The following is a 17,642-nucleotide window of genomic DNA, read 5'->3' on the forward strand; positions in this document are numbered from 1 at the left end:
CCCTGTATTCCTTATTCCTTCCCAATGTAGACACCTAGAAAGCCTTCTACCACCTTACTATTCTTAGGCTTATAGTCTGAGTCTCAAAAAGCTATAGGTCAGATTTTAATCATCTCTTTCATTCTTGCATAACAACAATTTACTTGTATTTTATTCCAGGATGCACAGGAATTTCCAGTCTTCTTCTTTGCCTTACACCAGAACAATTCCATACTCCAAACATTTTCTCTGGGGTCTTTTCTTTACAGCATCAATCCTGATACCAATTTCTAGCCTCACCAGGTATAGTTGGTTGTAAAGTTCTACTTGAATAAGCTCAAACAAGAAAATAAGGGATTTCATGGACAGAAACATGGAAATACATGGTAATCTAGGAAAAGGAGCAATACTGTGTAATCATCACCTGCACAGTCTCTAAAGCCAGGTCAGCTGGGACCAGAGTTGCCATTTACCAACTGTGCAAATTATTTAACCTTTCTCTGCCTCAGTTTCACCTGTAAGTAGGCGCCTATTTGCTCCTTGGATTTTGGTCTGGATTTATGAGTTAATACATAAAGAATTAGCCATACGTGGCCCACAGTAAATGCTGTCATTATTAGTAACGGCAATGGGATGGAGCTCCTTGATATGGAGCTGGAGGGTGGACTGAACTCCAGGCAGCTCCAGGGAGCCCAGCATCAGGAAATGATTGATGCCCGTTCCGGGGTTTCACCTTAACATGACTTAGCATGATTGCTTCTCTCTGTCCTGTCCCAAGTGGCTCCGCTGCTTCCTCAAACATCTGCCCCTCACTACCTCCACTTGAATGTGGCTCAGCCTGTTTTTGTCCCCAGTCTACATCTTAATAGCCTTTCCCCTTTTGCTTTGGCTACTATTGGCAATGACTGTCTGTATTAGTGCAAATTACCAGGAAAGAGAGAGCATTGGGTTCAGTTCAGCTTTTCACATCAGACTATCAGCCCTTGTTCGGTGTAAGTATTTGCTGCACTTGAACAGGTATCAACCTCTAATCTGATCATCAGAATGGGGTCAAACACAAGAGGGTCCCCAGCAGGCACTGTGATGGAAGAGCCAGACGCCGACCAACATTTTGACCACAAGACTGTGGCATCATCTGTCTTCCTTAAAGTTTCTTGGTGGCCACTCCTGTCTTAAACACGTTGGTTTATAGATGATGAAGATGAGAAATCACAAAGTCACCTTGGGGACAATTTGTACATATCAGAGCCTGTTCATTGGAACAGGAGCATAGAAGTAGTAAGGTTGATTGGTTGGTTGCTTGCTTGCTTGGTTTTTTTATTAAATCAGCTCATAGCTTTTCTTAGCTCTAATGTTCTATTGTGATACTAATTTTTATATGGTCACAAAAATAAATAAAACTGTGTCCTACGTTCACAGATTCCATAGTTGATTTTCATATTGGTTTGACTGTGTATATAATAGTTACTTTGAGCGTTTTCCTCAGAGAAGTTATTAGGGGACTTTGACCCTATTTCTCAAGGCTCTGGTCAATGCTGTTATGCAGGGGTCAGCAAACTTTCCTGTAAAGGGCTTAATCATCAATATTTTAGGCCTCGCAAACCTTGTATGACCTTTGTCACGATTTCTGAGCTCCCCTGTTATGCTGTGGACACAGCTATAAACAATCCATAAATGAACCTGCTGGGCAGTGTTCCAATAAAACTTTATGGACACTGAAACCTGAATTCCTTATAAGTTTCACTCATCATGAATTATTCTTTTTTTCTTTTTTTTTTTTCCCAACCATTTAAAAATCTAAACGCTATTCTTAGCACATGGGCCTTTCAGAAATCAGGCAGCCGGCCAGATTTGGCCCACAGGTGGTGATTTGCTGACTTCTGCTATCGTGGAAAGAGCGAAAAGAAAACAAACCTTCACACAGTCGGATATGTGGTAGGAGACGTTTAACAGAAAGATGCCCTGGAAACTTCCAGAAGGGGTGTCACCCTCTGCCTGGGAGGACCTGGTAGTCTCCAGAGCAGTGACGCTTGAGCTGCGTCTTGAAGCTAAGTGGAGAAGGCAGAGAAGGGAGTCTGGAGAGTGGCACGGCTTGTGCACATGCGGGATGTTGAATAAGCTTATGAGCCACGGGCTGCTCCTCCTGGCTGTGGAGTCTCCACAAATGAGCATGTAGATCCAGATGGCGAAGGGCTTAATGAGATGGGCAAAGGTGGTTAGATTTGATCCTGATGGTCACTCACCTTCAGACTTTACAAGCTTTGCCTTGAAAATAAATACTTGGCACAGCCTATAATCCCAGCCTCTCTAGAGGTTAAAGCAGGAGGATCACATGTTCAAAGCCAGCCTGGGCAACTTAGTGAAACCTTGTCTCAAAATAAAATAAATAAAATAAAATAGAATAAAATAAAATAAAATAAAATAAAGGGCTGGAGATGTAGTTCAGTGCTCAAGTGCTTCAAGGTTCAATTCCCAGCACCACAGAGGGTGGTAACAAAGCAACCTGAAACCCATAGGTACAAAAGAATAGCAATAACCTGTTGTTCTGGGTGAGTCTGTTACAAATGCTGAGGACACTCGGTGAAGCAGGTCATTGAAAGGTTCCCAGACCCTACAGCTTGGCCCGCTTCCGCGCCTGCTATCCCTGAGGCATCTCAAAGGAACTTCTGCTGAGCAGGTTGTGCAAACCGTTGCTTTGGTGGCTGAGGATAAGAGCAGGGTGATTAGCATACACAATCTGAGGGTGTTCTAGGGAGAAAACTCGGAAGATAAAGTGGATGAGGCAAGACGAGAGCAAAGCAACTGATTGGAAGGATGATCTTTGGATCAAACAAATAATTTCTCAAGTTTCTATTATGTAGCCAGCAGAGTGTGAAAATATTTACATCAGCAGTAATTAGGGCAGACACTATACATGTAGCCAATAGATAGATATTCCTATAATGAATGAGAGCTGAACTGTACTTTATACTACATATAGATGCTTTCCCAGTACTAACACATTTGATTCTCAGCATCACTTTGCAAGTTGGGGAATACTGTTACTGATGTTTTACAATTGAGGAAACTGAGGCATGTCACGAAACAGGCAATGAAGGAACTGTTTGAGGTGGGGACCGTTCTAAGGAGGTCAAGTGGACATTAGGAAGATGAGAGTGGACAGTGGCAGGTGTCCCCTGGGAGAGCTGGAGACTTGCAGCAGCCTGGAGGGTAGGTATAGGCACCAGGGACAACTTGGTCAGTCTCAAGAGCAAAAGGTCAGTGTGGTTGGGGACAGAGAGAAAGTGAAGGGAGAGAACTATGGGATGGGCCAGGGGAAGGAGACAGTAACAGGGTCCTACAGGCCCCCCAGGCTGTGGGAAGGAGATTAGATTTTATTCCCAAAGCTTAGGTGAGCCTTTGAAGGGCAGCAGAAAGATTGGGTTTGAATTCCTAAGTAATGGCTGCCCTGTGGGGAACGGATGAGAGATGAGCGGCCGCGGAAGCAGGAGAGCCTGCAGGAGGCTCTTTGCAGTAGTCAGGCAAGAAATAATGTCACTTTAGTGGAGAGTGGTGACAGTCCAAGTACAGAGGGACACAGGCCTGTTCTGTATTGCCATAATCCAACTGGAGGATAATGAACACCTGACCCACAAGCAGCCATGTGGGTGGAGAGGAGGGAAGAGGTGAAATGGCTTTTTAAGACAGTATTGAGAACTGCTGGTTGCCCGTTAGAAGGTGAGTTTCATGGTTGATTTGTAGGTGCCTTTGGGACATCCAGGACGAACCGCTCAGTAGGAAGTGGGCCATGGACATAGGCATGGGGGATCCACTCCATAAAGCTTGGACTGTGTCAGGCTCTGCTCGGGCCCACACAGCCCTATCTGAGCTCTGTGTACCTTGAGTGCCATCTTAGTGTGTTTTCTGTCGCTATTGAAAAAAATAAAATGAAATGAAACCAGATAACTTATAAAGAACAGATGCTATCTGGCTCTGGGTTCTCGAGGTGGGAAGTCCGGGAGCAAGGTGCTGGCATCTGCTTGGCGTCTGGCAGGGGCCTTCCTGCTGTACCGTAACAGGGCAGAGGGCATGACACAGTGAGAGGGAGCAAGCGTGCCAGCTCAGGCCTCCCATCCAGGAAGGCCGCGCTGGAGGCCCTACCCTCATGAACTCATCCAAACCTAATTACCTCCCAGAGTTCCTGCCGTCAAATGCCATTAACATTACATTTCCAACACATGGTCATTCGGGGTCACATTCAAATCATAGCAAGGGCAGTGGCTTAGGTCAGCTCATCTTGGGGCCCCAGGCCTCTGTAAGCCTGTCTAACACCCCTGCAGCCAGTGACCCTCAGCAAATGATCATAGAACTGGGAAGAAAGTGCTCATCATCTAGTGCAAAAGGCACTGATTATGGAACTGTGAGTTGAGTGCTTCCAGGATGTTCCAGCACCGGAGCTGTGTTTATAGGAAGAGTAGAAGCCAGGTGGCCGCAAGGGAAGGATGTTTCCTGGTGACTCCCCTGCCAGTGAGGGGCGATTCCTTGTCCTCTCCCCTCCTCCCCAGCCTGGTTGAAGAAGCACGTTATCTAACACACCAGCTGCTCCTGATCATTGCTCGTTGACGTCCTCCTCAGGCTCCTTTCTCCATTGGTGACCCCTTTTAAAAATTGGCCTCCGAGTGCTGACCCTTGCTTTTCTGTGGCAATAGGAGGGGGTCGCCCAGAGCAGCTGGTAGCTGTGGGTGTCATGTAGCGTCAGACGCTCGTGCTTCGCTGTGCTTCCCTTCCTAACTCCGGAGCCTCTGTGCTGGGGGGGCCTCTGATGAAGCCTGGAGAGCCTTTCTCAGGATGTTTTTAATGCATAAAAGTTTTAAAAAATGATTGCAGCATAAACCAATTATATTCATATACAGATACGTAATTTTTAAAAATTTGAGATATAGTTAATATATCTTAACACATGCAACAGCAAGATCCAGCAGCAGTAGCTACCCTAATTTCAAAGTAAAGATGAACTTGAAAGATATTTTGAGATATCTACAGCAACTAGAAAGCGATATGAAAATATCTGATTTCTTTTGGTGACAAAGTCACAGGTTTAGTTAATACTTCTGTGGCCTGAATCCAGAATTAAAGGAGATGCTAAGTTTCAGTGAGAGCTTGCTAAAATAAAGATTTTTTTCTTTTTGCCTCATCCTGTTTCATGATTCCCTGAATTCTGCCCCTGCTGCAGCCATTCCTTTCAGCAATCAAGTGCTCAGAAACCATGACGTGAAATGCAAAGAGTCTCATTTTGTTTCAGAACTCACTTTGCTTATTTTGACAAGAGAGGGTGTATTCCCATGGTATTTTATAGATCAAGCACTTGGCCAGCAGCAAGGGCTCCATGAATAATGGATGGATGGACAGATGGACAGATAGAGAAAACTCAGAGAGAAGGCGTGACTGTCTAATGGAGCTTGAGCTTGAACCCACGTATCGCATACTCTAAATCTCTTGCTTTTTTTCTGCTCTTCCATGCTACCATCAGCAATTTTTCTATTTTAAGGAGTTAAAACAATGCTAGGCCATGTTCATAAAATTATTATTCTAATCATGGGAAAAAACGGTCCTATTATTCTTTGCTTGATGAGAGCACACGTCAAATGCTTTGTTTACTCCTTAGACCCACATTTTTAAGTCTACTGAATCTTTTGACTATCTATGGACTGAGGTGGAGACAGATCCAGAAACTCTTAAAAGCTGTCAGTGAACTGTGGAAGTAAAATACAGAGAAGGTCAACATACATGTAACAGGTGTGGGGCAACCTTCTAGTGCTCCCTAAGGCAAATCCAAAGCTCAGTGTCTACAAGGGACAAATCTTGGCTCCATTGAAGAACTCTATAATGATTAGGCTTACTTTAGCAATGTCCCATATTGTCTGATGAGATATTGATTGGAAGTATTCAAACATTGATCCATGTATTTTTTTATTCATTCAATAAATGTTTATTGACAACCTACTACAAGCCAGATGCTGGGTACATGCCACATTCAGAGTGTAGAATAAAATACTCTATTGCAGACCTTAGAGTCCATTGGGAAATGGGCAATAAATAACAATTTTTAAACTATGATTACATTAAGTACTTTGAAGGATTAAGTAGAGTGCTGTGATTTGGAATAAGCAATGGGGGTAGGGGTGGGAGAGCTATGCTTGGCGTCCTTGAGTAGGTGAAAGTTGGAAAATAAAACTTAAAAAAAACAGTCAGTGAGGGAGTGAAGGGGAGGCAGGACGGGAGAAGGATGTCTAAAGGCCCCGAAGCAGAAACTTCATAATGTGTTGAAGACATATGTTTCTGAAAGAAAGCCACCATGGGACCTGGAGCAGATGAAGGAGGAGAAGAGTGGCAAAGAATGAGTTTGAAGAAGTAGTCAGAGAGCAGCCAGGCAGGGCCTGGGGAGAAATATAGGTTTAATTCTAAGTGTGATGGGAAGCCAGTGAAGAATTCTAGGCAAGGGAGTATCATGAGTTATTTTATATTTTACAATATCACCCTGCTGCCGGGCGAATAGGCACATGCCTGTAATCCCAGTGACTTGGGAGGCTGAGGCAGGAGGATGGTGAATTCAAAGCCAGCCTCAGTAAAAGTGAGACGCTAAGCAACTCAGTGAGACCCTGTCTCTGAATAAAATACAAAATAGGGCTGGGGATGTAACTCAGTGGTCGAGTGCCCCTGAGTTCAATCCCTGGTAGCCTCCCCGCCACCAAAAAAAAAAAAAAAAAAAAGATCACCCTGCTTCTGGATGGAGACTAGATGTGGCTGTGAGGGAGGGCCCAGCAGGAGGCTCTTGCTGTAGATCATCAGGGAGATGATGGAGGCTTAGACTGGGTACAGCCCACAAGATTGTTGGGAAATTTGGCCAAGGTTTTTGATATACTGGACGGGGGAGTGAGAGTAGAGAGAAGTGGATGAGAAGGCCAGAGAGGAGCAGGGTTGAGGGAAGATGAGTCAGGACAACTATTTTTTCACCAACACAGAAGCCATATCATGGATCCCAGTGGTTCCCAACAGGGCACAATGACATGACCATTCCGAAAGGGGGAAGAGGGGTTTTTGGTAGTCAAAATGCTGGGAGCCCTATTGGCATTTTGTGGACAGGGTCCTGCTTCACATAGGCCATCCCGCATAATGAAGACGGTCCCATCCAGAACACCGGTGGCTTCCTCCTGGACAAACATTGGTGGACTTTGTTTCTGTCTGTTCTAAGAATCTACGATAACACTATTTCACACTATTGGGCCCTCAGGACTTTCTGCAACTTATTTGAGTCAAGTTGTCTTTTAATAAGTAATTGAGATTAGCCATAGGGAGGGGATGGAGATTTAAATGTGGGGTGGGGAAGGGGCATGAAGCAGGGAGGAGAAGGATAAAGGTCCTGGACGGTGGACTTCAGTGGTGGGTTGGACTGGCAGGCGGGAGGTCACTGAGACCCCGGGGGAGGAGGGGAGGTGCCGGAGCAGGTGGGAGGGTGAGCACTATGCTGCCCGGTGAGGGCTGCCCAGGCTGTCCCTCAACTGCTGTCCTTGCCTCATTCCTCCTGTGTACTTTGAATGTTTTCTTTTGAACATTTGAGTCACCCCTCAAAGGAGCAGAGAGATACCATAAACTTAGTCAGAACCCGATCGGTGTTGTATACTCCAGAAGAAGAGAGAAAACAACAGGAGTCTTAATGGCTGATCAAGTCACTAAGTTGGGTGAATAATTGTTTGTTCAGTTTCCCTAGATTGACAAAGGTCATTTGCTAATTACTTTCACACATAGGATTTCATTTGGGCCTCACAACAATGTGGACAGGCAGGGCACATGGTATTACCGCATCCATTTTACAGATGTGGTCACTGAGGTTCACTTGGGGACTTCATTGGCCCAAAGGGAGCAGCCTATAAGACAGAGTGGGGGGCAGAACTTGGATGCAGGGTTTCTTCGGGGTTTTCCTAACTGCAGGTGGACCCCCTGGGTGAGTCACGAATAGCAGACTATGAGAAATTGCTTAAAAAACATGTGCATCCCATGGGAACAGAGCACAAAATTAACTGCCCAAGAGAAGCATTTTATCAATGTGTAACAAATTAAAAAAGAACCCAGTTGGTGTTTGCCATTGTCTTATAAGGAAAACCCAACATACACGAGTCCTTTTAACACCTCGGAGGGTAAGATGCCTGCCTCTCGCTGGGCTCCTGACACAGAGGCCCTGCGTCTTGCACGTTTTCTCTGGGTGTTGCCACAAAAGTCGCAGCATGGCTGTGAACACCTGACCTGCACTCCTGAGTCTGTCCATCTGTCACATGATGGAGCAGGGCTGCAGCCCTGCTCAGGGTCGAGGGTGCTTTCTGCAATGCCGAATACGCCACCAGTGCCCTCTAGAGTTGTGCGGCACCCAACAGGAGAGCGTTATTGTCAATGGAAAATAGTGCAAAGGAGCTGCAGGATGGTCAAGCTGTCCTCATGCTATGATCACTGCTCCCTGTGTGCACACACCTGTGTGCACGCACATGCATATGTACACACGTGTGAACATGTATGCACATGCATGCACACAGACACACATGTGCCTACACACATACATACACATGCACATATATGCACACATACGTGCATGCACACAGACAAGTGCATGCGTGCACACCAGTACACACATGCACACATGTGAGCAAAAATGCACGCATACATGCACACACAAGCATGGATGCGCACATGTGCGCACACACACATACACCACTCCTCTTCTCAGTAGTCTTGTGACCCAAAGCTCTCACTTTTTCAGCCCCAACATCGTTTGAGACAAGATAGTTCTTTTCCTCTGGCTGAGAAAAGTTTCCCCTCGGAGCGGGCTAACGTGTAGGCGTGCCGGTGTGGTTAGACATGGCAGGAAGGAGAGGCAGAATGACAACTCTGAGGGAACCAAGAAAGCCCAAAGGGGAGACAAGGTTTAGAGCTAAATCAAGATTGGATTTTGTCATGAAAGGCAGAACTGGCAAAAGCATCATTACACGGCATTAACCTTGTTACACACAGACGAACAAGCAGAGGCTGGGATTCAGAAATAAATTACACATAATAAACTAGACAGAATAGGCTGAGAGCAACATTAGCCATTATGCCCTAAGGGGAGAGAAGGGCAAGATAGAAAATAGGCTGGAAAAAAAAAAAAAAAAGAGTAAGAATAATTTCTGGACACGGGGGGCCAGCCACACTATGTCCCCCCTTTTTTTCTGTGTGGCTCCCTGGGTATTAACTTCATTCTTGTGAGAGGGGTTCTCTGGAGCCTGTCTTTCTTTTGTTTTCATTTGCTGAAATGAGCATAAGAAAGCCATTCAGAGGGCTCCTTTCTCCATTCACAGGGACCTGTCCATTTCTGTGTGTTTCCAACACAAAGGAATCCATTTCTGTTCAGCCAGGATAGTCCCTTGGGTTTTCATGAGGCCCAAGACTCCTCTTTCCTATTTCCTTCCAGGCTGTGGCTACAAAATCCTGACTGTGGCTGTGGTTCTCCAAGCTGGCCTAGTGTCTGGTCCAACAAGACATGATTCTCATTTCTTTTGGTTCCAGGTAAAAGAAAACCCAGTCAACAGTGGTTTAAACCATGATACCTATTGTTAACTTACAAAAAGTTTAAAGGTTGGAAGTGTGTGACACAGTGGTATCCTCAAGTGTCTTGTCAACCTGGTGTCTTGTCTTTCCCCTGCACCAGGCTCAGTCTGTTAATTTTCATCTGCCATCTTGAATTTCATGGAAGCAAAATGGCTGCCACCAATCTGCACATGATGGCCTCGTGCTACTGTATTCCAGGGGAGGAAGTGAAATAAAATGGTGGTTAGGCTGTCCTCAAGAGCCTTCTGCTATGGAGAAGAAAACTTATTCCCAGAAGTCCCTCCTGCAGACATCTTGCATCTCACAGCCCACAACTGGGACACCAGAACTGGCCACCCTTAGCTCTGTGGGGTAGGAAAGCAAGTATATGACAATAGAAAATGGAGTCGCCTTTGGACTTGATTTCTGCCAGGCTTGGGTTTACTACTGTCTGAACAAAATTAGGTTCCTTTCGGTAATGAAGGTGGGACTAACGGCCATGGGTGTTTGTGTTTTTAAATAAGGAAATGATAGCAAGCATGGCTTGTGTTACCATGTGCCAGACACCCTTCTGAGCTTTACTAACTCATTTGGTCCTCAAAACAAGCGGATGCTATTATCATCACTTCTATTGTATAAAGGAGGAAACTAAGTGACAGAAAGGTTAACTAATGAGCATGAATTACTTATCTAGAAAGGAACAGAGCCAGGATTCAAACCCAGAGCCAGGATTCAAACCCAGGCCATCTGGTACACTACACCTCTATTGGGCAAGATAAGAAAACATATTTCAAGTGGCACAAAGAAAGTATTGATCCATGTTAACTGATATTATTACTAGTATTACTATTGCTATCATTTATTCCCTCTTTTTCATAACTACCCTAACTATCAGGCCCATTAGCCTTATCAGACAATTGAGAAACCCAGCTCCCAATAGGGTTAGTACTTTGCCCATCACCCATAAGTGAGAATCACACTCAAATGCAAACTATTCCCAGGTGGTTTTCCATATCCTCAGCCTCTCAAGTTTGAGAACATCGATTTAATGGATGTACTCCTTACCTATGCTATTGATCCAGGACTTAATTTGAAAAACTACAGCTGCTGAGGACCAGTCAGAAGTCAGGGAAGGACACTAGAACAGGGGTGATGGCAATTTGGAACCAATTTTCTCCTTGTCCCCTGTCAGCTTTTGAGATGCCTCTGTGATTTGAAGCCAGCCTTTCACAAACAGGATGCCCATCCCACCTCAGCAAAGGCCACCCTTGACATCATTATTCTTTCTGACTAGAGTAGGTATGTTATGAAGCACCTACTGTATACCAGACCTGGGAGTACAGTGTCCCATTAGGTCCTTGTGAATAATCCACAAGGCACAGGTTTTACTCTCTGTGTTGTGAGATGATGGGGAATGGAGTCTCTAGTCAAAGATAGTGGAATTAGAACATTCTGGAAACCCAGACATTCTAGAAGCCCAATTCCCTGAGTTAGCCTCTGTGCCATACTCAAATATTTAATAAAAACAATAGTGGTGGTCAGCCAATCGTACACTTGAACAATTCTGGTTTTATTTTGAAGCAAAATGTGTGATGTGGTTTTATTTATTTTTTTAATGTAAAGGTCATCCGATTTTTCTTCTTCTGCTCATAGTCACGAGCTTCCTTATCTAAACAGTGTTCTATTGTTCCAATTCTTAGACCCACGGAGTTTTTCCCCCCTTAACTTCAATTTTAACAGGATAGTTCCTGCTCTTCCCAGCAGCTTGACAAAGTACTATCTTTCAACGGGGGTGTGGGGGGATATCTCTAATGGGCTTTTCCAAAAATCTTCTTAAACCGAATTCACTATAGAACACTTTATGTAAATAAGCCACTTTCTCTTAGGTTATGACATCTTTTCCTTGAAAAGTAATCAGGGCATTGGAGAGATCCCCACCAGCTTATCTGTCCCTCACAGCGCAACTTCAACAAAGAAATAACAACAGCACTTAAAAGGCTTCAGAAATCAATTTAGTCCATGAATCCATTTAGTTTAGATGGTAATGAAACTTGGTGGGTTTAAAAATAATGAATATTTAATAAGACATAAATTGAAAGACATAAACACTGTCGGCAATAATATAATGAAGTTAATAAGACTTAGCCTCCCCCTGCCCACCTCCCCGCTCCCCAAACAGGACCCTTTCAGGAGTTGCTGGTCTGCTTAGCTCAAGTTTGCAGGCTCTTCATTGGCTGAAACTTAAATGTGCCTTTGAAAACCTTAGTGCAGTTGGGAACCCAGCTCTGGCAGATAAAGTGTGCTATCACACTGTGTTCAGTAGCTGCAGACGGCACTGGCTCTTTCTAGCTCCCTATCTTCCAGAGATTTGTGTAACAAACTCGGTTTCCTGTCGTTGAAGGCAGGAAGCAGCATGAGGCACTTCATTCCTTTTAAACAAAAAGGAAAAAGACATTTTGGTCGGCACTCTCTCTGCTCTGGGTTTAAAGAGGGGCTTTATTTAATGATCAGGAGCAAGCATGTGATTACATGCGCTCAAAGCCTCAGACAATTTAAATGCTTTCAGGTTAGGAGTTAGGCTTTTTCGTTTCCTCTTTAAATGCATCAGCTCCAGGTCCAGCCTTATTACTGGGTTCGTCTTTAGCTCTGTGGTTGTGTCTCACCCATGGTCCACAGTGGCATCTTTGCCTCTTTGCCCTCTGAATTGGTTACCTTGTCTTTGGGCTTTACAGAACACTTTTCTTGTCAATCCCAAAAGCCCTCCCCTCTGCCATCCCACCCAATAGGATCCTCTGAGTCGCATCCTGGGAAATGTTTGTGTTTAACGTCACTGAAGCCAATGCCTAGCTAAAATGAATTGCAGCAGGCTCCTGCAAACAGCCAAGTGTAGGATGGTCTCCCTCCCAATTCAGCAGTGGGCTCTCTCTTGGCAATAAAGTAGAACTCAGCTTCATATATCAGCTGGGCGAGTGTTAAATGGATGGCCAGCTCACTGCTGGCAATCAATGCATGTTAATACGTAGTAAACAAATCGCTTTCTGTGGGTTGAGTCAGCTTGGTGATTTGGCCTGGAAAGGTTATGACAGCTGCTGTGGGGGATCTTGTCTGAGAAAATGTGTTTGGAGTCCAGAGTGGGGTCCTTCCTAAGAGGTCATGCCTGACATTTTGTTGTATCATGAGAAGTATTACTACTATTAAAAGAAATTTCTCTCTCTCTCTCTTTGTGCATTTGTGTATGTGTTCAGAAAGAAGGGGATCAACCTGAAAGAGTTCAGCCAATCGCATCCTCCACCTTGATCCATTCCGATCTGACCTCTGTTTATGGCACCGTGGTACTGAACAGGACTGTTTTATTCTTGGGGACTGGAGACGGCCAGTTACTAAAGGTTGGTTTTCTCTGCCTTCTTGAAATGTCTTATTTTAATAGCAGTCCACTTTGTTGCATTGTTTGCTTTTTGCATTTCTTAATGCTCCTGAGTTAGACTTGAGACCATATCTACCAGTTGTTTGGTGAGCCCCTGGGACAACCCTAGAAATGACCTGGGGGAGATTCTGGAAATGTGCATGCTATGACCCCTCCCTTCCTACCCCCCACCCTGCATGTAATGAAGCACCAGCCACCTTGAACCCCAGGGACCAGCCAGCTTCTCTTCCTTACTCCTGGGCTGCTAGGTGAGGTGAATGGGGTCTGCCCCCACCATATCCCTGAGTCACCTTCCTGAGACATTTAACCTTTCAGTCCTGTCTCCTGTACATTGGAAATGTACAAAGCACCTGATTTCTCATAACTTCAAAGAGAAGAGAGATTATAGGGCTTGAAAGAAGAAAAAACAGGTGTTCCTTCCCTCCAGCCCACTCGCCACCCACAGAGGGGTTTGTTTTCTGCCCTTTGTACCACGCTCCCCAGAGAGGTTAGAGATCTGAAATCCTTTGAGACGCCCCTTGACTTTCATGTCACAGGACTGTTTTTTTCCCCCACTGATACACCCTGGTCAAGTTGAGATTTTGATTTAGTTGGGGGAGGGGCTGTCAGGAGGAGAAGAGGATCAAATCCAAGATACCAAAGGACGTCTCTGAAACTATCTAGTGATGACTTATCAATAACGTCATCAGCAAATCCTGATTAGCCACCTCCCACAGCCTCCAACAGCAATCATGGTTGGAGAACTGCACTGTTTTTGTCACTCTAGAGGAATGATATTCCCTTCGCCTCTCTGCCACCAATCAACTGACTCTCAGATCAGATTCTTAATTGAATACTGGCAGATCTGTTTTTCCAATGCATCTCCTACTGTTAACTCGCTGTGTGACTTTATGTGAGCCACTTAACCCTGCTGAGCCTCCATGAGATTATACTAGACAACCTAGAAAAACCCATTCTTTCTCTGGCAGTCTCCAGCTCTGCCTTCTGCACATGTATACCAGCTCCAGCCAAACCTGGTTATTTGCTGTTTTGCAAATGTGCATCATAGAGTCCTGTTGCCACACTTTTGATCACAGTACCCCCAGTCTGGACTGCTTTCTTTCTGTTCCTCTATTTCCATATTTCTCTTTGCCCTGGGCCCAAACCCTACCTCCTCCTCTTTGAAGATGTCTAAGCTTGGAGTGAGCTTTCTCCTCTCCTCTCCTGAAAGATTCCTGACCGGCTCCATTCTTCTGGCTCATTACATATGTCTTGCTTAGATACCCACCCTTTCCTCTCCTGTTTATCTTGCCTTCCCAACTTGCATTTAAGCTTCCTGAGAAGGGGCCATGGATTCCCACAGCCTGAGACAGTGCCGAGTGCCTGGTAGGCATTCGATTTAATCTGTTTCCTTTGGAGGAGACCCAGTAACATATGGGAGGGAGTTTGTTTGTATACACATCTTTTAAAATATACATTGATCATCTTTGCCGTTGTTGGCTTTGTTTCCTGGGGAGAGGTGAATACCCATCAGTCATCCTGCCCTTGTCCCTGGGTGACGGTGACATCTGGAGCCATACTCACCCGGTCAGGTGGATCAAGCCCGTTAGCCTGGCAGAAGAAGTTTCCATCAATCCTTCCTGGGCCTCCTCACCAATTATCTCTTCAGATTTGGGATATTTTTGACGAGTGTTTTGACAAGAACACAGTTTCCCCCAAGCCGAGCCAGCCAAACTGTTACATGGTGAATTGGAGGTGAAGGAACACTGGGCTATAAATAGTTCCCCGTGGGACGGCCTGGTTTCTCCTGTCCTGTCTGTTCAGCCTTCCATCCATGTGCAGCTGACCGGTCTTGAGACCTGTTGTGCCACCAGAGGGTGGGACTGAACTGCAGCGTTAAGACGATGAATGAAGTCTCACTGGCCTTGCGATCTCTTTGTAGCCTTGTTTCCAGGGTTCCAATAATAAGGGCAGGTTGGCTCTTTATTTGTTTTGTGACTGACATTTACACAGTACTTCCAATAGGTCAAGTCACTATATATCTACTGACAATTCGGTCTGCTCCACAACCCTAGGAGGTAGTTCTGATATTCCCATTTTACAAATGAAGGAATAGAGGCCCAGAGACATGGGGTGATTAGCCAAGGTCACACAGGGCCGAGTAGGGATTTAAACCTGGAGCAACTTCAGAGACTGCAATGATATGCTGCACAAACTTTGTCATCTCTGCCCAAGGCCCTCCATCTCTCCCTGAGAGCTCTGGGAGCAAGTAGAAAGCATTCCTACAGGGGTCCCAGTGCTGCTGGGGTGAGTCAAGGTTCCTAGAGGCTCAGAGAGGAATCCCAGCCAGACTGGAAGGCAGACCATGTGACTGAGGGACTGTCTCACTGGTAGGCAGTTTCTCTCAGGACGGTTCCCTCCTTTTCTGCCCCTCAGGAGGAGGTTGCCATTGATGAATTTGAGCTGGCTTGGCCTTCCCATCTCCCTAGGACAGCCCAGTAAATCCCCAGACTCCCTCCTGTATTCTGTGTGCAGATTCCTGGAAGCAGCCCCTGAAATTACCCAGAGACTCAAAGGCCTGGGATTGTGCAGATGATTCAAAAAGCCACAGATAATCCCCAAATCCCTTCATTCAGAAGCTGTGTGCCTTTCCCTTGCCAGACTTGTCACCAGAACTGTTAGAAAAGATGAGCATTGATAGACACAAGCTTGGCTTCCGAGCCACAGCAAGGAGGTACTAATGAGTGGTAGAAAACCAAACGCAGCCCAATGCAGACGGTGGGAGGAGGAGAAGAAAGAGAGCTTGGATCACTCACAGCCTGACTCATCAGTTTAGGAGTGATCAAGAGTCAGTGGCGCTTTGACTTACGCCAGGCACTGTAGTATATGCCTGGCAGGAAGCAGCAGCTTGAGCCAGTGGCTGGTTTTTTTTGTTGTTTTTTTTTTTCTTTCCACCACCACCAATAAAAACCCAACTCTTCAATCTCTGCAAACCTCGTGGAGTTTTAATATAATTCAGTGCCCATTTTAAACATCACACACGTTATTTAAATAATTTTTCCTCCTGTGAAAGTACTACATGCTCACGTAGAAAGTTGCAGAGTAGCAGGGGATGAGAGGAAGGCAAAGAAAAAATTATCCTTAATTGCGTCATGTGGAGGCAACCGCTGTCAGCACTTTGGATTCTTTTTTTACATGGTTGAGGTCAGACTCTATCCAATTTTGCATCCTTCTTTTCTTCAGTTAATGAGGGAAGAAGCTTATATTAAAATGCTACTGCAAACCCTTTGTAAACAGTATTTTTAAATAGCTGTATCACATTCTATTATGTGGAAACGTCATTTTGAACTTCAGCTGAGATACTGGAGCACTTTTGAAGTGTCTTTTAAAGACATACTTTTTCCAAGGGAGACAGCACCACCTGCACAGGTAAGATTTTAGTGATGATCCGTGGAAAAGCTGGGCTCCATGGTATGCTAATGCCTTCACTGCACTCCTGCCTTGATTCCTAAATCCCTTTATAAGGTTTTAGAGAAATCGAAGGAATTCAGAACTTAAAGGGTCCTGCCCCCTGATTTTTATCAGCAGGTGATCCTCAGGGTCATGAGGCAAGTGAAGTCCATCACTCCCCCTCCCCACCCCACCCCATCACTTCCCCATTTTACTTCCTGTCTGAAGATGGTTGCATGCAATAATTTTTTTCAGTTGTCAGCATCTCCAGTGAAATCAGCTGAAAAGTATGGCCACTCTGAACTCAGCCCTTGGGAATTCACATTGCCCAGGCCACTCAGAGTGTGCCATTTCTAGAAACACACAGCTATCTTTCTCCAGGTTGGGGTACTGCCTATCATGTGGTTTGGAGTCTTCTGAGCTGACTCTGTTACACAGAGAATATTGTCCTTATCTCAAGGGCAAAGTGGAATATTTTGAGCTTTTTCCGGGTGGTAAAATAAGTAATAAGGGAATATGCATGAAATTTGAAATTTGTAACTTTATTCATGCCCATTAACCTTTCTTGTAAGCATAAAAGATAAGCAGGTGGCGGGTGAGGCATAATAATAGCTGATGTTTCTGAGCTTTTGCTCTGTGCCAGGCTTTATCACCAGCCTCTGCATGGGTTAACTCAGTTCTCCTTACGAGTCAGTACCTCAGTACCGTAACCAGCCCCAGGTTATAAATGGAAAAACCAAGACTTAGAGAGGTTAGTAGTTTGCTCAAGGTGAATTGAACTGACATAGTCTGTTCAGAGTCCAAACTTGTGTTCCCCTAACTCAACTGCTTTAACAGTTAAAATATAATCTGTAGAGCTTGGTGAAGTTCCTGGAACTAGTCTTAAACATTTTCTTTCTAATATTGGGGCATCTGGGCTGATCCCAAGATGCAGGTGTTTGAGGTCCTGAGAAAGGTTTTAGTTTTATTTGGAGATAGCCTTCTGGCAGTTGAGTAGTAACCCCCACCCTCAGGGTTGCAAGTGGCTCATGGGAGCGTCTGATCCCCCATTAGGACTTCAGCTTTCCCCAGTGGGCTTGTTTTGAAGTCAGCTAGGACTTCTGTGTTCAGGTTGATTTTTTTATTTTATTTTATTTTTTTTTTAGTTGTCAGTGACTTTTATTTTATTTATATGCAGTGCTGAGAATTGAACCCAGTGCCTCACACATGCCAGGCA

The 17,642-nt window shown here is 45.0% G+C and overlaps 1 protein-coding gene across 2 annotated transcripts in view; it reads left to right on the forward strand.

Annotated features, from left to right (window-relative positions):
• The window catches only part of PLXNC1 (plexin C1), a 140,719-nt gene that overhangs the window by 6,891 nt on the left and 116,186 nt on the right, over positions 1 to 17,642 (forward strand). For both annotated transcript variants that reach the window (XM_079142819.1, XM_079142820.1), the window contains exon 2: positions 12,819 to 12,959. In XM_079142819.1, coding sequence (XP_078998945.1) covers positions 12,819 to 12,959 — 141 coding nt within the window. The remainder of the gene's footprint in view (positions 1 to 12,818; positions 12,960 to 17,642) is intronic.

This window comes from Sciurus vulgaris (genome assembly GCF_902686455.1).
Source record: "Sciurus vulgaris genome assembly, chromosome: 5".
NCBI classification, from domain to species: domain Eukaryota; kingdom Metazoa; phylum Chordata; class Mammalia; order Rodentia; family Sciuridae; genus Sciurus; species Sciurus vulgaris.